The sequence below is a fragment of the Cavia porcellus genome, unplaced genomic scaffold (genome assembly GCF_034190915.1).
Source record: "Cavia porcellus strain 051 isolate PalLab524CR breed Dunkin Hartley unplaced genomic scaffold, mCavPor4.1 scaffold_17, whole genome shotgun sequence".
In the NCBI taxonomy this organism is placed as follows: domain Eukaryota; kingdom Metazoa; phylum Chordata; class Mammalia; order Rodentia; family Caviidae; genus Cavia; species Cavia porcellus.
In genome coordinates this window covers 24020777-24046559 of record NW_026947500.1, presented here as the reverse complement: position 1 = coordinate 24046559, position 25783 = coordinate 24020777, and the positions used below count along the sequence as shown (strand labels likewise).

The window sequence follows — 25783 nt, the reverse complement described above, 5'->3', positions numbered from 1 at the left end:
GGGGCCCTATGCATGCCACTGAATTGCACCTCAGACCCTCAAATAATGTACACCATACATCTCTCTGAGCTCCATGCTCAGCTGCTTTTGTTTGGTGTTTTAAGGGTCTCTAGACAGGACACCATAAAGCCAGTCTACTGTCACATGAAAAAACAAGAGACAAGAATAGCTAAGCGGCTCTCCAAGAAGGAATTTGCCCTGTTCAATAGCAGTACTTCTTCCAAGGATACTGCAAATTACATCAATGTACTTTTTTTCTTATGTATTTATTTCCTTATGTATTTACTTATTTGTTTTTTGAGGTGGGTCTCGCTGTGCAGTTCAGGCTGACCCTGAACTCACTTTGTAGTCCAGGCTGGTCTTGAACTTGCGAATGATTCTCCTACCTCAGCCTCCTGAGTGCTGGGATTACAGGAGTGCACACACTATACCCTGCATGTATGCATTTATTTAGTTATTTTTTAAATAGGGTCTCATTATGTAGCCCAGGCTGGCCTGGAACTCCATCCTCCTGTCTCAGCCTCCCAAGTGCTGGGATCACAGGTGTGTGCCACTACACCCAGCTCAGTGCACTGTCGCAGAAGGAAATACCAAGGGGCAGAACAATGAGCTGTGGCAGGGCCAGTGCACTATGGCGCTGACGCTGCAGAAGCGCGGACTCCTCAGTCACAGGAAACGGTGTTTACTGATGTGGGGGGATAAAAGCCGCCTGGAAGGAAAGTGCTGGGTGGCAACTCGCAAGCAGTTTTGTTTGGAAGGGAAGCAGAAGCCAGGATGGGGAGGCTGAGTCAGGAGCGGGTCACTGTGTTCTTAGACCTGGGATTTTTCGTAACGACACAGGAGTGAGAGGTGAGGGACAAAGGAGCAGAACACTTTTGGGGGGCAGGCAGGATGGGCTCCGGAGCAAAGTGAGTTCCCCAAAGCGGGGACAGTTCTGTGGCACTGCCAGGCAGGCGGCAGGAAGGACGGGCAAGGTGCACACAGGCAGATCAGAGGCAGATGGGCTTGGCGTGTGGACTACAAAGTGTCTTGCAGTGGCCTGAGGACAGAGCTCTTGTACCACCTGGGCAGCTTAGGGAGACCCTCAAAACACCAAACAAAAGCAGCTGAGCATGGAGCTCCGAGAGAAGGCTGTGGGTCCAATCTCCAGCACTTTCTGCACCCCAACAAAGCAGGGCCCTGCAGGAGAGGTCTCCTGCACCAAGGCAGAAGGCTGGGTGCACAGCTGAGGGTAAGGAAAGAGACAGGCTGAGCGCTGGGTAGGCGCTAATTCCCAGCAGAAGGGCTGAGGACTGTACTTAGCTGCTCAGAGGTCCCTGCTATCTGCAGAGCTTTGGCTTTTTGGTTTTTTTTTTTTTTTTTTTTTTTGACACCAGATCTTGCCAGATTTCCCAGGCTGCGTGGCTAGACTCAAACTTGTCATCCTCCTGCCTCAGCCTCCCAGACTGCTGGGATTACAACTGTGTGTCACCACACTGGCTGCAAAGTACTCATTTGAGGTTTGTGGCTACCAATTTACAGGGGAAACTTGGTTGTGCTGTGTAGATTTCTCTCCAACCACAGTCAGGGACTTGGAGCCAGGGAAGAACTGGGCTCAGCCTGGATGGTGTTCATGTCGGGTAACAGGAACAGAGGAAAAGCGGGCAAGAACCTGAATGCTTGCAGGGAACAAAATCAAAATGACAACTCTTAGGTGCAGTGGTCCCCAGCATTCAGGGAGGCTGAGGCAGGAGGACTGCAAGTTCAAACCCAGCCGGGGCAACTTAGTGCCTTAGTGAGATCCTGTCTCAAAATAAACAAGGGCTGGGATACAACTTGGTACAAAGGCCTTGGATTTAATCCCCACTACTACCACCACCACCAAAAATATGACGCTAACCTAACCTGGGTAAGGGGAAAAAGCAAGATGGAGGTGAAGACAGTGTAAATGCACTGCGAACTCCAGGGCCTAACATGCACAACGACCAGTGTGCTACAGTGGGGAAACTGAGGCACCAACAGCACCATGTCTGCCCTCTATAGTCACCTGGGTAGTTGCGGCAGCCGCCAGCGGTGCTCCCGCGCCTCCAGGTGCCCTCGTATAACACGGTGTTCCAGTTGCGCAGGGTCCGGCTCTTGAGTGCGTCGGGCGTCAGGTTGCAGATCTCCAGGCGGGTGAACTCGCGCATGAAGTCCCGGAAGGACATCCTAGGGTCAGGGCAGAGGTGAACCGCAGGGCCGGGCCACCCGCACCGTGGGGGATAAGAGGCGGCTGGGTCGGTAGAGTGCTGCTCACCAGAACTCCCCATCTTCCATCTTCACCCGCAGCTGCTCCCGTGTGTGCGGGTCGACTTGAGTCCACTCGGAAGAGCTGTGGAGAGCAGGGCACAGTCAAGGCTGGCAGGCACCAACCTGTCTGGCCTCTGTCCTGGGACCCTGTCCACCCTGGCCTGTGATCTCGAGCCCAGCTTCTCACAGGGCAGCGTCTCAGCAGGACCAAGGTGGACCCCTGATCATACCCCAGGCTGACCCAGCTCGTAAAGCCCCTCTGGTCAATCCCCAGTCTATCCTGGGGGCAGAGCCTCAGGCACGAATGTCAGGGTCACCCAGGAGCCTCCACTGTCCTCCCCAGGCCATGCCCCGCCTGCCCCTCACTTGTCACTCCAGGCTCCAGTCCACTCCACTTCGCCCCAGGGATTCCGCATCCGGATCAGGTTCACCATCTGGCCCTGGTAGTTCACCTGTTCCCCAAAGCGCCCGTCAGCACCCAGTTTCTGACCGGCATGAACCTCAACAGCTTGCTCAGGCTGCAGGCACACATGTGTGCGTGCACACCGACACACACACAACACCCTTAAAGCCAAAAAGCCTGTCCCCAGTAATTCACAGCCAGGGAGGAGGCTGTGCACTGATTCACAGGCAATCAGGTGAGCTGTGGTGAGCATCTCGGGTTGGGAGTCCCCAGGGAGAAACAGATGCTGCAGGAGGTCAAAGGGGGAACAGGCACCTCCCACAGCTCTCGACAGGCTCCAGGGAGGTCAGTATGGGCCAGGAAGCAGGACTGCCCTGCAGGGCAGGCCCTATCCAGGTCACTACCTGCTTGGCCCCGGTCACGGAGTATGCATGGCCTTTCACCAACTTCTTGAAGGTGACTGCCTCCATGTCCAGGACGCTGGAGATCTGCAGGAAGACACATGCACATGTATGAAGCCCTCGTGGGTCTGGGGCAGTGTCCCCTGCACATACAGCAGTTGTTGGGGTGGCAGGCAGAGACCCTGTTCCCATCTTTTCTATCCTCATGCAGACCCTCAGTTTTGGAGCCTGGGGGAGCCCGGGTACCCATCAACATGGCCACTGGAAACATCTAGGCAACTCACAGAGGGTTACTGACTAGCAGAGGCCTGAACATGCACATGTGTACATAGACAGCCATGCACGGGGTTCCCCGGAGGGACAGCAGTGTGGGGGAGAAAGGAGCCAACAGGTGAGGAAGGAGAGAAATGGAGTTAGGGCCAAGGAGCGTAGTGACGGTCTGAGATCTAGGACTCGGGAAGGCGAGGTCTGGAGATGGTGGTGGAAAGGGCCAAGCCGAAGAGGGTGACACACAGGGAGGACAGGGACAGGCAGTGGTGGGCAGGGGAAGAGACCAAGCAAGAGGTGAACCAGAGGCCAGTGAACTGTGGAGGACATGGAGCGAGTCTGGGGAGGAGTCTAAGCCTGAGGCCTGGGGATGGAGCCGGAGAAGGGGCAGGAATGACACTAGGCAGGGACGGGCAGCAGTGAAAGGCAGGACCTGAGCAGAGCATAGGCTGGGACAAGAAACTGCTGCATCCCAGGCCAGGTGCGAGGGCAGGGCACGAGTGACATGCTGGGCACACTCACGTCGATGGAGCAGCCCAGCAGGGAGCCCCGCTCCAGAGCCTTGAGGATGATTTGGTAGAGGTCACTGGGCGCCTTACGCAGCTCGTACCACTCGGTGACTCCGCCTGTGAAGTCCTCAAAGCCCTCTGAGGTGCTGCCTCCTGACAGGGCCTCGTAGCTGCCGTTTACCCTGTGGGCAGTTCCAGGTCAGAGCTGTGGCATCAAGTGAGACCAGGTAAGACGGTCCGGTGTGCCTGGCCCTGGTGTGGGGGTGGAAGCTGTTGCCTAGGTTATACTCACTTGGCGTAGGCCTTCTCCAGCAGGGCACTCCAGAACTCACTGCCTTCGGCAGAGTGCACGAACACCAGCTTCCCGTCCTTGGTAGGCAGCAGGTCGTCCACGATCACGTCCACCCATTCCCCAAACTGCCACAGCTGTGGGGGAAGGGCACAGTGACCACTTGCTTTGGGATTCCCCAAGCAGAGTTCCTCCCTCAGCTCTGCCACTTACTACCCTCTTCCCCTGAAAATAAGTCCTGGCTGGAACATAATCAGCCTTGAAAACTAGAGATTTGGCTGGGGGTGGTGGTGCACAGCTATAATCCTAGCACTTGGGAGGCTGAGGCAGGAGGATTGTTGCAAGTTTAAAACCAATCTAGGCTACAAAGTGAGCTTGAGGCCAGCCTGAACTGCATAGCAAGACCCTGTCTCAAAACCAAACTAAACCAAACCAACACAAAAAAATGCCAGCCCCAAAGAGCCTGTCCTTCCCTTCCCTACCATCACTACTGTCTTGCTCACCAGCTACTCTGGAAAGGCAGGTAAGGCCAAGACAGGCTGACTGGGGCTGGGATTTTTTTATCTCAGTTTTCAAGGCTGGTTATTATCCAGCTAGGTCTTATTTTGGGGAAGCATAGTAGCTGCGTGCTTCAAGGTCACATATATTAGAGACATATATAACACATATGTACTATGTATGTATTTGATGTGTACTGGGTACATCTACATGGCCACATAATCAGTCATTCACAGGTCCCACATCCATAGATTCAACCACCTGATTTAACTACAGAATCAATCATTCTACAGATAGAAAATACTACTGTATTTAAAAAAAAAAAAATACAACTGAGCTAAGCTCAGTAGTACACATCTCATAAGCCAAACACATTGGGAGGCTGAGGCAGGAGAATCACAAGCTCAAGTCTTGTCTGGGCAATTTAGTGAGTTCCTGGCTCAAAAAATAAGGGCTGACAGCCAGGTATAAACACACACCTGTAATGTCAGCATTCTGCAAGGCTGAGACAGAAGGACTGTGAGTTCAAGCCCAGATTGGATAGCTTAGCCACTGAGCAGAATCCTGTGTCAAAGAAGGGCAGGAAGGACACATCTCAGTTCAGGAGTCCTGCATTCAACCCTCAGTACCAACCAAAACAAAACCCAGACCCTGCTAGGCACGGTGGCACCTGCAGTCCCAGCTATTCAGATGACTAAGGTAGGAAGACTGAAATTTCGAGCCTGCCTAGGCAACTTAATAAGACTCTGACTTAAAAATTAAAAAGGGGGAGGGACTGTGTGTGCAGCTTAGTGGTACAGCACTTGGCTAGCTAAATGCCAGGCCCTGGGTTGGAGTCCCAATACAACCCCATCCCCAAAGCATCAATATTTTCTTGCTATTATTCCCAAAACAATACAGTATAACAGGTACAGTATTCGAATAGCATCTGCATTGTATTTGGTATAAGTCATTCAGAGATATCGAGCACAGGAGGATGTGGAGGGTGTGTGTAAGTTATATGCAAATTTCAAAAGTTTATATGTAAAGGACTTGAGCATCCATGAGGACTGCAAACACACCCTTGCAGACACAGAGGGAAGTTTATATAGATACTGGGTCCTGGATAAGTTATCTGCTCTGGACCCCTGTTCCTTCCCATTAAAGTGGGCAACAGTAACTTTTCCACCGGAAAGTGAAACAATGTCATTCAGGTAAAGTTAGCTCAGACCTAAAACAGACCTACGTACAAACTCAAAGGTAGAGAGGATGCAAAGCCCTTTGACCTGGCTCTGCTCAAACCAATCCCACACTGAGCCCTGTGCCTTCCTCTTTCCGCTCCATTCTAGAGCTAGGTATGGCGGTACACGCATGTGCGCATGAGCACGCACAAGCACGTTGCACACACCGTGACCAAAATAGGCAGTGACTGTTTATATGCAGTTCTGTGAGTCCTCTTGCCTGGGGTCTTTACAGGGTGTGATCAGAGATGCAGTGAGCGCCGCTGCCTTGTGTCCTCCAAAGGGAAGACGGGCTCCTAAAAACACTGCGGTGTATCCTCATCTACTTAATTCACTGGATCGGCCCTGCGCAACTCTGGCTCTTCCCCAAAGTCAAAACGAGCATGCAAGGCAGACAGTTGGAATGGATTCTGAACATGGAGGCAGCTAGGACAGCACAACTAAAGACACTCTTGAAAGAAGTCTTCTGCGATGGGATTTCCTTGCTAGAAGCAAGGGGGGGGGGGGCTCCTGGTAATGTTTATTTTCCTGCTGCCGAAATTAAAAAGTAACCATTCACGGCTATAAACAGATGCGGAATGAAAATGTGGTACCTAGATCCTTCTATCACAAGATGCTTGGGGCCCGTTCCCAGCAATCCTGGGATTTGCTTAGAGATTTCCCAGGGCAGCAGTCGGGGTGGGGATCAAGCTCAGGGCGCTTGGAGTAAGGACCTGTGCCCAGACCGCCAAGACTCAAGGAGAATACAAGCCCACCAAGAACAATAAGAGACCGGGAAAAGGGTGTGGGGGAGGGGGGAAGGATATTGAACCGGCTAATCAGAAGCCTGGGAGGAACGGATTGGACACCTAGGAGGAGGAGGCGGGGAAAGGGGCGGGAAGACCACGCCCCTGCGGATCATAGCTGGGCAGGTGTGGTCCTCTGCTAATGTGGCTCAGTGCAGTGGCCGCAATAGACCACTGTCCCCGTGCAAGGTGGAGAATAGCATGGTAATGAAGGGGACACCTGTGGTAGAGTCCTGGATGGCAAGGCCCACCAGGGCAGGTGAGTCCCAAGCTCAGCTCATTGAGAATTCATTTGTATGACTTAAAAATAGGCCCTGTCACAGGATCAGGAGGAATTGGTGTGAACACACTTACTCCCGGGTCTTTATTGTCAGGCTCTGTCACAGGCTGGGAGATGGCAGGCCTGACAAGTGGGGAATAGTCACGTTTTTCCCAGCAGGACTCTCCTTTTTCAGGGGCAGACACTGAGGCCCCAGCGAGGAAGAAAATTTGTGCCACAGGATACAACACAGAAGTCTTTTTATGCCTCCACTTTCTCCCTGATATGCACAACCACCCAGGAGAACTGCCAGCAGAAATACCTGCCCAGCCATCTCACACATGACTGGAGGGGCACGGCCAGGGCAAATACCTGCCAGAGGGAGGGCTCCCCCTGCAGGGTGTGGTCCCGTCACCCTAACCCCAGAGTGCCAGGGCCTCCTTCCCCATCTCCTCCACTGCCTGCTGCCCTTCCTCCCAGGGGGCCCAGGCCCTTTACCTGGAAGTGGAAGATGCCAGCGTAACCATTCTGGAAGCTCTGGCCATGGGGAACCACTCGGTGCAGAAGAGTGTCGTTCAGAGTGAGGGAAGCGATGGCAGCCAGGAGCCAGCAGTCCCCTGGCATGGAGAAGACCCATGTCAGGCCTGCTACGTGGCTCTGCTTTAGTGGGGTGTGTGTGTGCATGTGCACTCATGGGTACCATAGTGGTACCCCGGGTGGGGTGGCCCTGAATGCCTCACAACTTACATTCAAGATCCAGGAACTGGGCAAACCAGCCCCAGTGCTGATAGCCAAAGCCTGTCGGGGCTTGCAAGAAGGAAGGGCTGGGGCAGAGCCCAAAGGAGCGGGAATGGGGAACTGTGGTGGAAAAACACCCAGAGCCCACCCCTGGGGGCCTACCTAGTGCTCCCTGGCAGATGTCTGTGCGTGTGGCTCCGTCCACGATGAACTGGGGGCTTGACACCAGCTCCTGCAACACCCAGAGTCCTGTCCCCATGCCAGTCCCTCTAGAGATGGCTCCCAGCCACCCAGCCCCCACTGACCCCCCAGGATGGGGGTCATCGGAGCCCCTCTCACCATGGGGCGCTTCCACTTGATGCCATAGGTTTTGGAGGAGTTGGGACCCAGCTCTTTGTAGCCCAGGCTCTGGGGCACTGGGGGAAAGGCCTCATCTCGGAAGAGGGTCCCGCTCTGCAGGCACCGCAGCCGGAGCTGCTCGAAATCCTGGCCCATGTACTTGATGGCATTCTCATGGCGCCCCAGGCCCAGGTCCTTGGCCCGTTGCTTCTGCACTTGGGCTGACACCCCGGTGCAGTACACGGGGGTGATGAGCTCCTCCGCCATCCTGTGGGACAAGGGGTCTGCAGGGGACCTTCTCCTGCTCCTTCTACCCTCCCTTCCTCCCCAACCCCATTTCTGCCCTCCTCACAGAGCTAAGGGCTCTGGGCTCCCAGAATCCAGGAAAGGGCTCCCCAGTTTCCCCAGGTATTCTGACCACCTTGGCTCCCAGAGTCCTGGCCGGCAGCTCTGTGGTCAGCCAGGTGCATAGGGCGGAGCCCTTAACTCAGAACTGGAAGATGGAGGGGGAGGGGAGGGAAGGTCTCTGACTCTGTGCGCCCTCGGGTTAAGCCCTCCTCAGATGAGACGAACTCCTTCCTAGCTCACTGGTTCCTTCCTTGGCTTAGTGACTAAAAACCCCAGGCAAAAAGGGTCCCTCTCCTCAGGACACCCCCCAGCACCCGACAGACTTGGAGATCGGAGCTGCCGGGCCCCGGCCCAGCCCCTGGGGACACTGCAGAGCCCAGGCTGGAGCCCGCGCCCGCCACTGCCCTAGGCACGGCGCGAGCCCGGAGCAGGGCCGACCTGGGGCAGCCCCTCTGCCCGGAGCGGAGGCCGGGACTCCAGGCGCGCGGCCCGCCCACCCTGCCCCTTACCTGGGGGGAGGCCGGGGCGTCACGGAGGTCCCCGCGGCTGGCTTCCCGGGTAGCAGCTCGGGTCAGGGCCCAACCAGGAAGAGCCGCCTCCCCGCCTCTCCCTCCGCCCTCGTCCCTCCTCCCCTGCTCCTCCGGCTGCGGACCCGCGTCCCGCTCTCGCCTATCTCCCCGGCCCTGGCTCTGACTATCTCGCACTCGTGGTGTCTCCCGCCCCTCCCGCGGCAGGCCCGGGGCCAGCTCGCCGGGACAGATTCGCCCGGGGCAGGGTTGTCCCCGGGGAGGGGCCAGCGCCAGCCGGGGTGGGGCGGGGGACGGGACTGAAGGGCAGGCGGGGGAGGGGAGGGCAGCGCAGGGCAGGGGGTATTTTTAACCAGGGGCAGCGGCTCGGGTTGCAGGGCGGGCGGCCGCACCCCACGCTGCGCTCGCGCGGGCATTCCGGGGCGATCGGCGCCGCAGCCCCGCGCCCACGCGCTGCGCCCCTTGCTTCGCCCGCGCGGCCGCAGCTGCCCTCGCCCCTCCCAGCCCGGCCCTGCCCGGCCGGCTGAGATTACCTTGGGCTGCAGCAGCTGCTCGGCGGTGGGCGGACCCCGGCCGGACTCTCTCCCGGCTGCCCCTCCCCGGTCCGGCCCCGCAGCGCCCCGGCTCCTAGCCCGCTCCCCGCCCCCACCCACCCCGCGCCCCGGGGCGCAGGCCCGGAGCTCAGCCACCGCCTCAGTGGCTCGATGCGTCCGGGCGGGGTTCGGGAAGCCGGCCCTCCAGGCCGGAGCTCGCGGTGTGACCTTAGGTAAGTCCCTGCCCTGCTCAGCCCCGTTCTCTCCGGTTTCGCTTTCCGTGGGGTGGACAGTGGCAAGGGCGAGAGCCTCTCTTTCTCCAGGGTCCTGGGGTTTCATGCACCAGGAAACTCCCTCGTGCTGCGTGACCCCAGGACAGTGACCCCGGGATAGGGCTACAGGGGCTTTGAGCAGGGCTGCAGGCCCACCTCGGACTCTTGATTCCACCTGGCCCTGGCACACCGCAAGAGGTTGGAGGATCAAAATGTGGGAAGGCCCTGGAGTGACCCCCCCCCCCCCAGCCTAGGGTTCTTCACTGGTATTGGAGTCCCAGCCTAGCAACTGCTTGGAGCCCCTATGTGGTGTATAGACAAGCAGCCTGCTCCGGAAATTGTGCATAGTCTTCCTGCAATTCAGGACCTGTGATCCCCCAAAAGGTAACAACCACTGATGTAATGGGACCCCACTCTCACCCCAAGGTTGCAGATAGGGCAAACTGAGGCGTCTAAAGTGTGTTTGCTGAACTCTCTCACCTGGTGAGTCAGGGCTGGAAACAGCTTCAGGGCTCTTTGACCTCCACCAGTAAGCATTTATGTGTCAGATCTTTTTGTTTGTTTGTTGAGACAGAGGTTTACTATGTTCCTGGCTTTCATGAAACTCACAGCAATCCTCCTGCCTCAGCCTCCTAGTGTTGGGGTGCTGGGAGTATAGGCATGTGCCCCACTTTTATGGGTCAGAGCCTAACTAAACCTTTCTGAGGGAATTCTTTCCATGGCAGAGACCCAGGGCTAAGGCAAATCAGTCCTTGCTGGGAGAAGGGATTCTCCCTGGGCAGTTTGGGAATCAAGGAAGTCCTGATTTCCATAGACATCATTAGGTGCTGGGAAGGGTTTTCCTAGGAGAAAGAACAGCAAAGTCAAGGTCTAGACACAATGGTGGCAAACTTATGGCACGCATGCCCCAGCAGGCTATGTCTTCCCACTGCAAGCTCTAAAAGGTTTGCCGTCACTGGCAGAGACTGGGGGACATGCACCTGCAAGTTTCTCATGGCTGCACTGCGGGGAGCAGAGGTCTGAGAGAGGAAAGATGTCCTAGAAACACGGCAGATAGCACTCCTCCCCACAGCCTGCGCCTTTACAGTCCCCACAGTGCCTTTCACAAACCTGTCATCCTACTGACTACATTTAACTGTCCCTCATGGGCACTGCCTGTCTTCTACATGTCCGGGGCATTGGCCTCACCTGGGCATAGGATGGTGAATACCTCAGCCCTGGCCCCCCTCTGATGGGCAGACCTTGAACCAGGTGTTACTCAGAAAATCTGCTGGGAGGAAGAGGTGTTGGTGTAAAGGAAAGGCCCCGCTGGCTCTGGTCCAGGTGTCAGGGTCAGTATTCATCAGAGCCAGGGAGTCGTGGCAGGGGTGGGGCGATGCCAGGCGGGGGAATCGCCTTCGAGGAGGCGCAGCACCCTGGGGGGACTGATCATGTTTGTCTGCTGCTGCTTTTTCTCTGCTGGTGATGGAAGCCAGAGCCCTGTGCATACTAGGCAAGCACTGTAATCACTGAGCCACGTCCCCTGGCCTTATTTATTTATTTATTTAGCAGTAGTGAGGGCTGCGCCCAGGGTGTACACACTGAGCAGGCTCTAGTGACTCAGAAATTGGCGGGGACAGTGGCAGAGCCCAGTGGGAGGCAGGTTGGGTTTCATTCTATTTGATCAGATTTGTCCCAGGAAAGGAGGAAGTGCATAGGAGTGAGTTGGGGCAAGAAGGGAGGGAGGACATTCAAATAGAAAACACTGCAGATGTCCAGGGACAGCTGTTGGCACCAGCTAGGGAGGTGACTGGGTTTTTGTTTCTTTGGGGAGAGGGGGGCATGCGGCAGACCTGGTAGACTATGATCTTATTCCCCTTGCAAGCAGCTGATGTGCAGGAGGCGCTGCTGCTAGTGTGAGGAGTTGTATTTCTCACAGCTCATGCTACCCACAAACTTGGGCACCCTGAAGTGAGCCCCAGCATCATTTCTTTAAAGTTCAAAGATGAAAAGAAATGAGTTATCAAATATGGAAAGACAGAGCAACCCCACAACCTTATGTGCATCTTCTGAATTGTGCTGGTCAGCTTTTCATTGCTGTGACCAAATAACTGAGAACAACACTTAAAAGAAGGAAAGGTTTAGTTTGGCTCATGGTGTCAGAGGCTTCAGTCCATGGTTAGCTAACTCCAAGGCAGAAACCTCACTGTGGAAGACCACGATGGAGGAGAGCTGCCCACTGCAGAGCAGCTGGGAAGCACAGAGAGGAGGAAAGAGCCAGAGAGGAAGCAGCTGGGGACGAGAGACAGTGATCAAGGTGGCGCATACCCTGTGACCCGCTGTCTTCACCGAAGCCTACTTCCTGTTCCCTCACCTCCCAATAGTACCATCAAATTATTGTCTCTATAGATAAAGTTAGAGACCTCACAATCTAATAACTCCCCAAAAGCCCATCAGCTGGCCTTTGGGGAACGTTTGAGATCCAAATTATAAAAATTAAAAGAAGCCTTTTGCAAAAGCAGCACACTGAATGATCCTAACTCTTGGACATCCTACTCTGGAAGAGGCAAGACTTGGGACCAAAAGGGAAAGAAAAAGATGAATGCATGGGACACAGAGCATTTTGTAGGGCTGTGAAACTGCTCTGTGACATTCTAATGGGATGCCTGACTTACACTTTTCCAAACCCCAAGACAGGACAGCACTAAGAATGAAAATATAGCTGGGTGTGGTGGCTCCACGCCCGTAATCTCAGGAAGAGGCTGAGTTAGGAGGATTGCAGAGGGTGAGGACAGCCTGGGTTACAAAATGAGTTCAAGGACAGCCTGAACTGCATAATGAATCCCTGTCTCAAAAAGAAAAAATTAATGTTAATTATAGACTTCAGTTAATATTGTATCGGAATTGTTTCAGTTGTAATGAATATGCTACACTAAAGCAAAATGTTCATCACTGGAAAAACTGTCAGAGAGAAGAGACAGAAAGCAAATCTGTTCTTTCTCAGCAGTTTTTCTGCAAACTAAAATGGTTCTAGCCAGGTGTGGTGACACATGACTATAATCCTAGCACTTGGGAGGCTGAGGCAGGAGAATTCCACAAATGCAAGGCCAGCCTAGGCTACTTAGTGAGTTCAAGGTTAGCCTAAATTATAAATTACATAATTAAACTCTATCTCAAAAAACAAAATGGTTCTAGACTTTGTTGACTGGTTGGGGGAGGGCACGTTCTTCCTGTGTATCTAAGGCTGAACTTGAAAAGATCCTACTTCTAGTTTCCCAGCACACCAAGCTACAGTCTTAGAAAGACAGAAGGCAAGAGCATTTAAACTTACACTTAGGAGAGAAAAAACAAACTTAGATTTGCTTTCCCTCCTAAGCATTCACAATCCAGATGGCTTCTGAACTCACATGTGTGAGGTCCCCCACATGCCAGCTCTGCAGAGGACACTAGCTGAGTTAAATTTTTGAGAAGCTCTCAGAACTCAGGGAAACACTTCACCAGTGTACTGTAAAGGAAGTTATGAAGGTGCAGACGAAGACACCCAGAAGGCGGGCCTCCTCTGCACCCACCCCTCTTCAGGAGCCGCCGTGCAGTCACTGCCTGGAAGCTCCCAAACCCATCTTTTTGAGTGCTCATGGGCACTATGTCGGTGCTCCTGAAGCACAGACAGATGTATAAACTGACTGCACTGACACCAGGGCCTAAGATTTTAAAAGAAAAAAAAAAAACTGACTGCACAAAACAGTCTGGAGCCATGAATGCAGCTCGGTGGCATAAGTGCCTGCCTGGCAAGTGCAAGGTCCTGAGTTCAATTCCTAGTAAAACAAACAAACAAAACCCCTCAGGCTGCTCTATCGCTGTGGGAAGAGCCAGCCCTTGTGTGCTCAGGGGCTTGGGCTCTGCCATCTTCCTCCTCTTGCAGGGGGCGGGGCCCTTCTGAAGTGGGGTGTCAGGGTCTGCAACAAGGCAGGCCGGGAAATGTCTTTCTGGCCAGCACCCAGGCAGGAAGGCAAGGGAAGATTAGAGTATAGTGAAAAGGAAAAACTGTACAAGAGAAATTGTTCCTTTTAAAACTTGATTCTTGGGCTGAGGATTTAGCTCAGCGGTGTAAGTATGGCAAGCATGAGGTCGTGAATTGGATCCCCAGTACCAAAAATAAATAAGTAAATAAATAAAATGTGGTTCTTTTGAAACTGTAACCGCTCTCTAATTGCTTTCTTGACCCTGTAACCATGAGAACATAACCAAACGTGGGGTGCCTGATTGTACCATTGTACCAAGCTTCAAGACTGATGATCATTAGTCTATCCTTGTAACTGATGATCTCTCCTTGCTAATCAGAGGAACAGCCAGGCTGTTCGTTTCCCTTTTGTACCTCTTGCTGGTGCATCATACAAAAACCCTAGACCACCAGATACCAGGGCCTGATATTCTGGGAATGATCCCAATCAGTGCCCATAGATGTAAATACATCTGTGTCCAAATTTGGGGTCATTTTGGTGCTTCTGCTCGCTGTGGCAGTAGGACCTACTTTGAGGATGAGGAATTCTAGATTCTGTGATCTGCCTTATCGAGAGAGTTATGAGCCAGAACCACAGATAAAAACCAAAAACTAGCTGGGTGTGGTGACACAGGCCTGTAATCCTAGCACTTGAGAGGCTGAGGCAGGAGGATCATTGCAAGTTCATAACCAGACTGGGCTACAAAGTGAGCCTGAGATCAGTCTGAACTGTGTAGTGAAACCCTGTCTCATAAAGACAAAGAAAAAGAAAAACCAGAAACAATACCACAGACATTAGGGTATGACCCAGACATTTTGCCCATAAGCTTTTCCAAAGAGAAATGAAAGCATTCAAAGACCTGTACATAGCAGTTTACTTTAACTGCAATAGCCCAAAATTAGAAGGAACAAATCCTCAATAGGTGAGAAACATACCAAATATCTATGGTATATGCATACAATGGAATACTACTCAGCAATGAACATGAGCAACAGATGAATCCCAGAATACTACTGAGTGCAAGTCAGAGAAAACTACATACTCTAACTCTTTATATAATGATTGTAACAGATGCATACTAATCTACTAGCAGAAATCATATCAGTAGTTGTCTGTGGAGACTGGAGGATGAAAAGGATGAGAGAGATTACCAAGGTGTTTGAGGAAAATTTTCTTTGGGGGGGGTGATATATATATTCATTATATCTTGATGATCACAGGACTATATGTATATCAAAAGTGAATGAGCATGGTTTATTGTGTGTCATTTCTACCTCAATAAAGCGGTTAAAAGCAATAAAAGCAACGCTGATTAGATAGGACTCTTGGGAGACAGGATGGAGACAACTCTGAACCCTTAATCTTGTGCACACACGTGGGATTAATGAGGAGGGTAGATCAGGGGTTAGGAGGGAGATGCTATGGTTTAAATTTGTCCCCCAAATTTCACATGTTGGAAATGTAATCACCCAGTTCCTTTGGTAATGGTATTTGGCAGTGGGGCTTTGGGGAGATGGTTGGAATTTGGGTGGGGGCCCCCACCATGGCATTATTGCCTTTGCGACAGGAAGCAATATGAGCATGCCTGCCATGTTGCCCTGTGCCATGCTCTTCTCCGCTCTGTGATGTGAGGAGGCCCTCACCAGTGCCAGCACCATGCTCTGATAGCTCAGCTTCCCAAACTGGAAGCCACATAAACTTCTGTTCTTTAAAGATTGTTGAGTCTGTGGTACTCAGCTATAGCAACAGAAAACAGATTTTGGCAGCAGCATCTTTGGGGCTTCCCCATCCATTGAGAGATTCCTGGGGGTGCACAACAGACGTGGTGCCCAGAACAAATCTACACATGGGTCACTGGCTGCTACAGGTAAGAAGTAGCAGCCAGGGGGCAAACACCTTGTTTTGGATACAAAGAGGCTGTGTAGTCAGGCGTGAAACACAGGTTTGTAATCTCAGCCATTCAGGAGGCTGAGGCAGAACTGCAGCTGTTTCTTGGTAGTTTACCAAGACTGTCTCACATTTTAAAAAAAGATTTTAAAGGGCTGAGGGTATAGCTAAGTGGCAGAGTGCTTGCCTAGCACGTGTGAGGCCCTGGGTTCAGTCCCCAGTGTTATAAAAACACACAAACAAAAATGATGCATTTAAAGATGACAGTTCTCCCTTAATCCATACACTTTTTTTTTCGTTTTCGTTTTTATCGGTACCAGGGATTGAACTCACTCACGACTGCCTGCTTGCAAGGCAGGCGCTTATGCCGCTGAGCTAAATCCCCAGCCCCAATCCATACATTTATTACAATTACTTTTTTTTTTCCTTGCAGGAGGAGTGAAACACTAGAAGAGCTGATTTTAAGTTCACATAGAAAACTAAGCCAGGAGTGGTGGCACATGCCTGTAATCCCGGTACAAGGCAGGCTGAGGCAGGAGGATCTATGTTCAAGGGAGGTTGAGACTCCATAGCATAGATCAATGGGAGATACAGAAATCCAGAAATAGATCCAAATGCCCATGAGAATGTAGGAGATGATAAAAAAATTTCAAATTTATTGAGAAAAGATGAGTCCATCAAAGAGCTTGAATCCTGGCACAGTGGCTTGGGACTGCAGTCCTCAAGATACTCAGGAGACTGAGGCAGGATTACCCTTGAGTCCAGGTGTTCAAAACCAGCCTCATCTCAAAAGCAATCTCAAAAACAAACAAGTGAGGCATGGTGACCTGTAATCCCAGCACTTGGGAGGCTGAGGCTAGAGGATTGCTACAAATTTGAGATCAGGCTGGGCTACATGGTGGTGCCTGTGTGGGCAGCACATGTACTAAAATCGGGCCACATGGTGAATTCAAGGCCATCCTGGATTACACTGGGAGACTTTGCTTCAAAAAAGCCAAGCCCACAGGTGTGGTGGTGTGCACCTATAATCCCAGCACTCAGGAGGCTGAGGCAGGAGGATTGCCAGGAGTTTGAGACCAGCCTGGGCTACATAGTAAGTTCAAGCCCAGCCTGAACTATATAGTGAGGCTTTCTCTCAAAATGAAATTAAAAAATCAAAACAGACATCAAGAAAAGGAAATGATCTACAAAAAATAAAATTGGATTCATAATTTGTATCTTAGAAGAAATTCTAAACAAACAAGTGCTCAATAGTAGAGCACTGGCCTCATGTGTGTGAGGCCCTGGGTCCCTTCCCTAGCACCACCAAAAGAATAAAAATAAAAATAAAAATAAAAAAGCCCCCAAAATAAATTAATGAACAAGACGTAATCATCTCAGTGTAGAAAGGATCCTTTTTAAAACCATCACACGCACATACAGGACACAAAACTCAGAAGCCATAAAATTAATGAATTAACCAACAAGATACAGTCACCTCAATGAGGAAAGAGTATTTTTTTAAACCATGACACAAAACCCAGAAGCCATAAAATTTTATTTTCATGATACTGTGAATCATAGCAAGGTCAAGATGATTAATTAAAGAAAACATTTACAGTTTATGTCTTTATTTTTCAGTACTGAGATTGAACCCAGGGCTTCATGCAGGCCAGGGAAGTGCTCTACCCCTGAGCTACATCCTCGCCCTGGAATGTGTATCTTAAAGGACTTTCATTGCAATCAGAAGCCATAGTCAGTGGAGAAAGGGGCAAATCACAGAGAAGAGACATGACTCTCACCCATGAAAAAGTGCTTGAGTTCACACAGAGAAAAAAATACAAATTAAAGTTTCATAAACAGAAAAAAAGAAAACCTTCACTAAGAGACTGTTTCCCACTTTTCACTTTGGCAAAAATTTTTAAAGCATAGCACCTTCCTAGTTGGTGAGTGTTCTGGAAGTCAGGCTTTCTTAGGCCCTGGTGGAGGGGTGGAGAGGTGAGTAGGCAGAGGGACATTTGACTCCCAAAATCATCAAGAGGATAATTTTGCTTGGCCCTTGGATAAGCAATTCTAAGAATCCATTCTACAAGTGACTCATTTTTTTAAAATTTTTTTTTTGTCTTTTTCGTTTTTATCGGTACCAGGGATCGAGCTCACGACTGCCTGCTTGCAAGGCAGGTGCTCATGCTGCTGAGCTAAATCCCCAGCCCCCTGACTCCTTATTTTTTAACACTGTCCGTATAAAGCTACTCCCTGTTTGGAGTAGCAGAAGTCAGTTTTTACACCAAGCAACTTAAATGTCAATCAGTAAGGGACCATGTTATGGTACATCCATACAGAGGAATACAATACAGCTGTAAAAAGAGATGTGTGAGTAAGAAATCATCTTCAAAATATTTTGATTTGTACAGAACAGAATGCATGGACTCTGACCATTTGAGTTTTAAAAAAGGATGAAAAATGATGCATAGTTGGTGTAGGGTATTTTCTGATACTTCACACAATATGATTTCCATCCCAGTTCTCCAATATCAACAAATGAATCAAAATGAGCACAGTGCTGGCTCTGAGGTAGAGTTCTGCATAATGTGTGCACAGGGCTTGGTTCATTCCACAGCTCCACAAAAAGAAAAAGAAATAAAGACTACATTTCTTTTTTGTTTGTTTTTTGAAACAGAGTCTCTCACTATGCATGCAGCTCAGGCTAAACTTGAACTCACTACATAGCCCAAACTCATGGCTGGCCTCAAACTCATGGCAATCTTCCTGCCTCATCTTCCCCAGTGCTGGGATCACAAGCATGTGCCACCACACCCAGTATGTTTTGTTTTGTTGTTTTGAGACAGGGTCTCACTATATAGTTCAGGCCAGCCTTGAACTCACAGGGATCCTCCTGCCTCAGCCTTCCAAATGCTTGGATTATAGACATGTACCATGCCTGGCTCCACTAGGAACTCTTCAAGTTAGTACAGACTCCACATGGCAACTCCATTCCATAGAGCTGGCCCCGCTTCAATTCCAACCACAATCAGGGCTCCCACCACCTCTCACCTCTCTTACAGTGGGCCAGGAAGCTTATAGAACCCAGGCTTTTACTTAGTGCCAGCACAGCCAGATGCAGGAGATGTGCAGAGCTAGGATTGGGTTCCCTCCCAGCACTTCCTGGTTACAGTCTATCACAGGCCTCCCCACCTGACTTCACACCCTCTAGACAGGTCTTTCTGATGACCAGCCCCTACTCGTCACTATATTGGCATAAACTCTCCTTACAGATAACTCAGAGACTTTCATGACAAAAGACACTTCTGCCAGGTGTGTTGGTGCACACACCTGCAATTCCAATACTCAGGAGGCTGAGGCAGGAGGATCTCCATGAATTTGAGGCCAGCCTGGGCTACATATTAAGCCCCAGTATCGAGACCCTGTCCCATAACACACACACACACATGCACACACGCAAACACACACGCACACACAAAGGACCAGAGACAAAGGCCAGATAGCACTGGGTGGTGACTGCACAGCAGTGGCAGTCTTGAACAGCAGTTGAGGGTGGGAGTGAGCCAGTGGGGCATAGGGTGGGCTGCAGAGACAGCAGCCTCATGACTTGATATTTTTTCAAGTAGCAATCAAATGTGGAAACACACACACATGTACATGTGATCGTGTATGTTTAGATTCTCTGGAAGGACACAGGAAGGCATAGCTTTCACGGCTTCCAGGTTAGGGAAGCAGGTGGCTGAGAGCTGAGACAGGAGGACCACTCTTGGCTCCGAAGCTGCGTGTGACTCTGTCACCTGTTTGAAAACCAAACAGTTTTTAGTTGTTGGCTTGGTCTCTACAGTCCTCAGTCCAGGGGCTCTCACCTCGGACCCCTAGAGCCATCTCCAAGAGCCTGTGGGGCCATCCGTGCTCCTTGTGCCTCCCCAGGCCCAGCCCTTCCTGTCCCCAAGCCACAGTTCCCTCCGTGCAGTTTCCTCTGTCACCACACCCAGGCCTCACCTGTCACACACGCCCATGATCTCAGCTCTCCCCCCTCCCCGTGTAAATCCCACAGCTCCCATTGTAGTTAATATGGGTGCAACCATACGGAGGTATGGGGAGATTAAACAAACCGACATGTGGAATTCGAATTTAAACTGTTTGGCTCCAAAGACAAAATCTTAATCACTACTCTAGGCTGACTCCATCAATACCCAGGCCACCTTCGTTGGGCAGCCTTCTCCACTCTGCTAACAAGACATGTAAGTGCGTGCGTGCGTGCGTGCGCATGCGCAATTCCAGGAGTCCCATGCAGGGCGTTGCGTGTGCCAAGCCCACGCACCACCACAGACCACACATTGCTTATTTGAGTTCTGTTTTTCTGGGGAGAAAAACTGTATTATAATAATCAGTACAAGAGGCTCCACTGGCAAACTTCCTCTCAAAGCGTGCTGGAGTATTGGCCGGCTCAGGTTTTGGCAACAGTGCTGGAGCGCAGTTTTAGAGCTGGCAGTAGAGCTGTCCAGGAGGAGGTGAAGGACCTAAAGCTGTCATTGTCCTGTTTGAGAATCTAAATGACTGGAACGTTTGGTAAGGAAGAAACAAGCTGCTTACCTCCTGTGTCAGAGCCCTTTCTTTTCAACAGAACTGAGGTCTCTGGCCATTTTTTCTAGGACAGCATGGCATATTGAGTGTCTTTCATTAACCCAACCAACAGGAGCTTGTATGTCTTTGGATAAGTTTATGTTTACAAATGTTATTATTAAATACTATTACAATAAAAAATAATCAGTACAAGCCAGGCATGATGGCACATGCCTGTTATCCCAGCACTTGGGAGGCTGAAATAGAAGGATCACTAAGAGTTCTAGGCCAGCCTGGGCTACAAAGTGAGTTCAAGGTCATTGTGATCTACCGAGTGACCCCTGATGCAAAAAAAAAAGAAAAAAAATCAGTATATTATTTTTATTGCAGTCCATTAAACAGGCTTAGCCTGAAGGCATTTCTAGACTGCCTTTGAACTTTCATCTGAGCTTTTTCCAAGAGGTACCAGGCCTCTTCCAAGAACTGCGTGTCCCTCAGCTCATTCCACCCCTCTGCTGGAGATCTCATCATCCACAGGAGACATTACAGTGGAGAAACAGGCTTAATGGAAAGTGATGGACAGAGCTGGTACAGAGCTTGCGTCCAACCCTGACAACTCCCTCCCCTTACCCCACCACCCTAGATCAGGAAGCCAAGCCAGGACCTAGACAGGGGGTGTCTTGTAGGCACATTTATTAGGGGGCCTTGATGAGAGTGGGAACATGTCACGGGTTGAGAGGGGCTTGAAGCCCACCCAGCAGAGCCTTGCACCAGGCAAGCAGGCCTGGAGCTCTTCGCTCCGTGGACACAGCCTTGAATTCAGCCTGGACAGTGAGACCTTGTCTCAACCAAAAGAAAACCCAGGCGTAGTGGCTCACGCCTGTAATCCAGCACTCAGGAGGCTGAGGTAGGAGGATCCTTGTGAGTTTGAGACCAGCCTGGGCTACAAAGTGAGCTCAAGGTCAGCCTGAACTGCATAGTAAGACCCTGTCTCAAAAAAGACAAGAAAAAAAGAAAGAAAGAAAGAAAGAAAGAAAGAAAGAAAGAAAGAAAGAAGAAAGAAAAGCAGCAGAGGGCTTAACTGCTCCTGTTGCCTCCAGCCCTCAACACTCAGCACCGAAACACATCTGGAAAGGCCACTGACCTCTCCACAAAGGGGAAAATGAGGCCCAGAGAAACACATGACATCAAATCCAAAAAAACTTGGATTTAGAGCAAGATGAAACGGGAACTCAAACACTTCAAGGTACTTTTTTTATTATTATTTTTATTTCTTTGCCTCATTTTTACTAAGTTGGTTTATTTGAAAGTGCAGAAAAGGGAGACAATAGCTAGTTACTCAACCAGTAGGGAGCATCCGAAAGCGAAATACTCCTGTGTTTTGCTTTTCTGAGGCAAGTTTTCACTATGTAGTTTAGGCTGGCCTCGAACTCACAGTGATCCTCTTGCCTCAGCCTCCCATGTATTGGGATTATAGGCGTGTGCCATCATGCCCAGCTTTTAAACTACTTTCTTAAAACCTCCCTCTTCCTCCTGGAGATGCCAACTCGGGACTCAGTATATGTGGAAACCTCCAGCTCGATGTCCACAAGCAGCCCAGCCTCCTGTCGCCAGAAATCTGACCTTGGCTCAGGAGTTACCTACTACAAACCCCAAAGGTGCAGGCCAGCGCTTTATGTAGCCTGCAGGTGGCCCCACACCCAGCTCCTCCACCAATGAGTCCTCTTGAAAGGGGTGGGACTTAGTCCTTGTCTAGCGCTTCTATCAGCGAACCCGTCATCACCCACACAGCAACCTCGGCTCCCAGGGTGAAGTCTCTACTAGTTTCCGCTCCTGGAAGAGCAGGCTGTGGACCCCAGAGCCCGGAACCCCGCAGGATAGGCAAGAGCCCAATGCAGCAGCAGGGAGTTCCTCAAAATAAAGTCTAGACTTCCACAGTTTATGAATGAATTCTATTTTATTAATTAATTAATTTATTTATTTATTAGGTACCAGGAATCAAACTCAGGACCTCATACTTGCCAGGCAAGTGCTGTGCCACTGAGCTAAATCCATGGCACTTATTTCATTTATTTTTTGTAACTGGGAATTGAACCCACGACCTTGGTACTGAGCTATAGCCACAGGTTTTTGTTGTTGTTGTTGTTTGTTTTTTGTTTCTGAGAGGGTCTCGCTATGTAGCCCAGGCTGGCCTGGAACTTACAGCAATCCTCCTGCCTCAGCCTCCCACGTGCTAGGGTTACAGGTGTGCGCCACCACACCCAACCTGGGTAAGTAAACCTCAATTCACAGTGTGTCTGGCCAGAATGGAGGCTCTGGGTCTCTATGAATATCTCTGAGTTTCTTCGCCTCTTGGGGCATCTCTGGATCCCCAAATCTTTCTGTCTTTCAGAATCTCAGAGCTTCTTGGTGGTCCTGATCTCTGAGTCTCTGGATTTCCCAGTCTCTCAGTCACCGCGGCTCCTGTTCTTTGAAGCTTCAGTGCCCTTGGGTTTTGGCTCCCCTGGACCTGTCCAGTACCTCTGGGTTTCAGGGTGTGCCTCTGGCCCCCTCCCATCTCCCTAAGATCCCCAGGAAGGTCCTCTCCACTGGATCTCTATAGCCTCCACTGGATCTCGACAGCCACCTGCTTCCTGTCCATGCATACCTGTGGTTCCCTTCGCAGGTTTCCTCCTCTGCCCAACAAGGAAAGTGGGGGAACCCACCTAAAACCCCGGTGCTCACCAAAGCACTGAAGCCGAGGCAACCCCATGAGGTGGGCGTTGCTAGCAGCCTCATTTTACAAAGGAAGAAACAAACTTACTTGCTGGGTACGGTGGCACACACCTCTAATCTCAGCTACTTTTGAGGCTGAGACAGGAGGATATCAAGATCAAGGCCAACTTTGGCAATTTAGTGAGACCCTTGAAACATACATACATACATATGTATAGATGGATGTAAACAAATTTTTTAAAAGTAAGAAAGCCAGTGTGGTGGTCACACACCTTTAATCCTAGTATTTGGGATGTTGAGGAAGGAGGATCACTGCAAGTCTGAGTCCAGTTTGGGCCACATGGTGAGTTGAAGTCCAGCCTGTACTACATAACAAGACCCTGTCTTGGGCCAGGGGTTTAGCTCAGCAGCATAAGTGCCTGCCTGGTAAGCACAAGGTCATGAGTTCAATCCCTGGTACAAAACAAACAAAACAAAAAACCTGTATCAAAAAATTGAAAACAAAAGTAAAAAGAAAATAAAAGGAAAAGGGCTGGCATGTAGCCCAATGGTAGAGGGCTTATCTGGCATGCATAAGGCTCTTGGGTTCGATCTCCAGTACTATCAAACACACAAAAAAAGGCAATGCTCGGGGCTGGGGATTTAGCTCAGCGGCATAAGCGCCTGCCTTGCAAGCAGGCAGTTGTGAGTTCGATCCCTGGTACTGATAAAAACGAAAAAGACAAAAAAAAAAAAAAAAAAAAAGAAAGAAAAAAAAGGGCAATGCTAAAGTAAAACCCAGAAAGGTTAAATAACTGTGGATAGCCACACAGTCAGTAAATAGCCAAGTTTTCATCTGGCTGCCTGGTCTGATAGCATCTGATAGGGGAGTCTGGGGCCCAGCCGGCTGGTCCAAGGTTGTTTCTGGCTGAAGCTTTGACATGGAGAAGGTGCTGAGCGCACTGTATGAGCTACTGCACTGGCTGGCTCAGCCCCTCGACCCCTGGTACCCGGCTGGAGACGAGAATACAGCACAGAGGCCTGGCTGTGGTGAGCTGCCTTCACCCTGGGAGGGTGGGCTAATCGCAGAGCCAGCCCCATAGATCTGTCCCTCTCTAAAAAGAACATGGAGCCAGGCCTGGTGGCGCATGACTATAATCCCCCCCACAATGTGGGAGGCTGAGGCAGAGGAATTGCAAGTTTGAACTCAGCCTGGACAACTTAACAAGAAGCTGTTTCAAAATTTTAAAAAGGAAAAGCTGAGGATGTAGCTCAGTGTGAAGGCCATAGGTTCAAGCTTCAGTTTGGGGAAGAGTTTTGGGGCTGGGGTACAGCTTAGTTGTAGAGACTGCCTAGCATGCTTGAGGCCCTAGGTTCAGTCTCCACTGATATCCACGCACACTAGCTTCCTCTAAAGTTAGCATCTTACGCAACTGTAGTACCATTTCAACCAGGAAGTTGATGTTGGTACACCCAAATTACAGACCTTATTTGGATTTTGCCAGTTTTTGCATATGCTCTTTTTGCTTTGCTCTGGTTTTTGGCATCCAGTTCCACAATTTTTATTATACCTTTTTACTAGGAATTGAACTCATGACTTCGTGCTTGCCAGGCAGGCGCTGTGCCACTGAACTAAACCCCAGCCACAACTTTATTATTGCACAGATTGTGTTCCCACCATCTCAATAGGATGCAGAACATTTCATCAAAGAAACGCCCAAGCTCTGCCTTCAGGGTACCCTGTCCTGCCCCTGCCCCTGTCCTGACATTCATCTGTTCTGTCTCTGTAATTTTGTCATTTCAAGAATAAGCAATCCAAGGGCCGGTGATTTAGCTCAGCGGCATAAGGGCTTGCCTGGCAAGTGCAAGGTGGTCAGTTTGATCCTGCTACAAAAAAAAAAAAAAAATTTATGGAGAAATTTACTAACAAATTCTGGATCTTAGCCCTGAAGACTGAAGAATAAGCAAGCCTTGGCCAGGTGTAGTGGTGCACACCTGTAATCTCAGCACTCAGAGGCTGAGGCAGAAGGATCACTGTGAGTTCAAGGCTAACCTGGGTCACCAAATGAGTTCAAGGCCAACCTGAACTATATAGCCTGCCTCCGAAATAGTAATAATAATAAGAAGAAGAAGAAACAGAAGAAGCGAAACTGTAGTATATGACTTCTGAAACTGGCTTTTTCATTCTACACAATACCCTTAAAGGCCATGTAAGTTTTTACATGTATCAGTAAATCTGTCCTAGCCTAGCATGTTGGGGCACTCCTGCAATCCCAGCATGGCAGGGGAGGGTCAGAGGTGGGGGATTCCAAGTTTGGACCCACCCTGGGCAATTTAGCTAAGACTTAGCAAGACTCTTGTCTCAAAATAAAACCGAAAGAGTTGAGAATGTAGGGATCAACTCCCAGCAGCAGCAGCAGCAGGACCACCACCACCACCACCAAAAAATAAACCGTCACTGTCACAGTGATAGAATCCTCGAACATTGTCTAATGGCGCCGCTCTGTCCGAGGTTAAGCTGTTCCCCAGGAAACCCGCTGAGACCCTTAGCCTGTTCCCCGTGGGTGACAGTGACATTATTTGGAAATAGTCTTTGCAGATGTAATCAAGCGAAGACAAGATCTTGTTCATCTTAATGAGGGCAGGTGCTGACTCACGCTGACCAGGGACCTTCGCAAGGTGCGGACACCCGGAAGTAGACACAGGCGAGGCCGGGCAGGCACTGCCACCTGCCGGCGCCCACGTGACCAAGACGGCGGGAACCGGAAGTACGCGACTCATGCCTGCCTGCCGCTGGATTCCAGGCTTCTTGCCTCCAGAAATTGGTTGTTTGAGCTTGGTTCTTTGAAGCTACCACTTTGGGATCCTCTGCGGCAGCTGCCCTGGACCTGCCGCTGACACATTCTCCTCCGCCCGGGTGAAGCCTCTCGCAGACTTTAGCTTCTTTGTTCATTGGCTTTTTTTCTTCCTGTTTAGTTTGAGTTCTTTCTGTACGCTGAATACAAGTCCTTTGTTGCA

The 25783-nt window shown here is 50.6% G+C and overlaps 1 protein-coding gene and 1 long non-coding RNA gene across 4 annotated transcripts in view; one reads left to right on the top strand and one right to left on the bottom strand.

The window, feature by feature from the left end:
* Capn1 (calpain 1) overlaps positions 1-9515 on the bottom strand; it is a 17621-nt gene extending 8106 nt beyond the window's left edge. The window contains exons 1-10 of one of the 3 annotated variants that reach the window (XM_063227498.1): positions 9385-9515; positions 7977-8244; positions 7800-7869; positions 7398-7516; positions 4141-4274; positions 3862-4030; positions 3076-3159; positions 2635-2720; positions 2276-2350; positions 2027-2187 (exon numbers count right to left, since the gene is read on the bottom strand). In XM_063227498.1, the coding sequence (XP_063083568.1) occupies positions 2027-2187; positions 2276-2350; positions 2635-2720; positions 3076-3159; positions 3862-4030; positions 4141-4274; positions 7398-7516; positions 7800-7869; positions 7977-8243 (1165 nt within the window). In that variant the 5' untranslated portion in view covers position 8244; positions 9385-9515. Of the gene's footprint in view, positions 1-2026; positions 2188-2275; positions 2351-2634; positions 2721-3075; positions 3160-3861; positions 4031-4140; positions 4275-7397; positions 7517-7799; positions 7870-7976; positions 8245-8833; positions 9029-9384 lie in introns of those variants that run through there. The other 2 variants (XM_013150749.3, XM_003468221.5) reach the window with 2 other exon arrangements.
* On the top strand, positions 9495-25783 carry LOC134470881 (uncharacterized). Its single transcript, XR_010040079.1, has 2 exons — positions 9495-9617; positions 15957-25783. It is a non-coding gene; the product is annotated as an uncharacterized LOC134470881 (long non-coding RNA).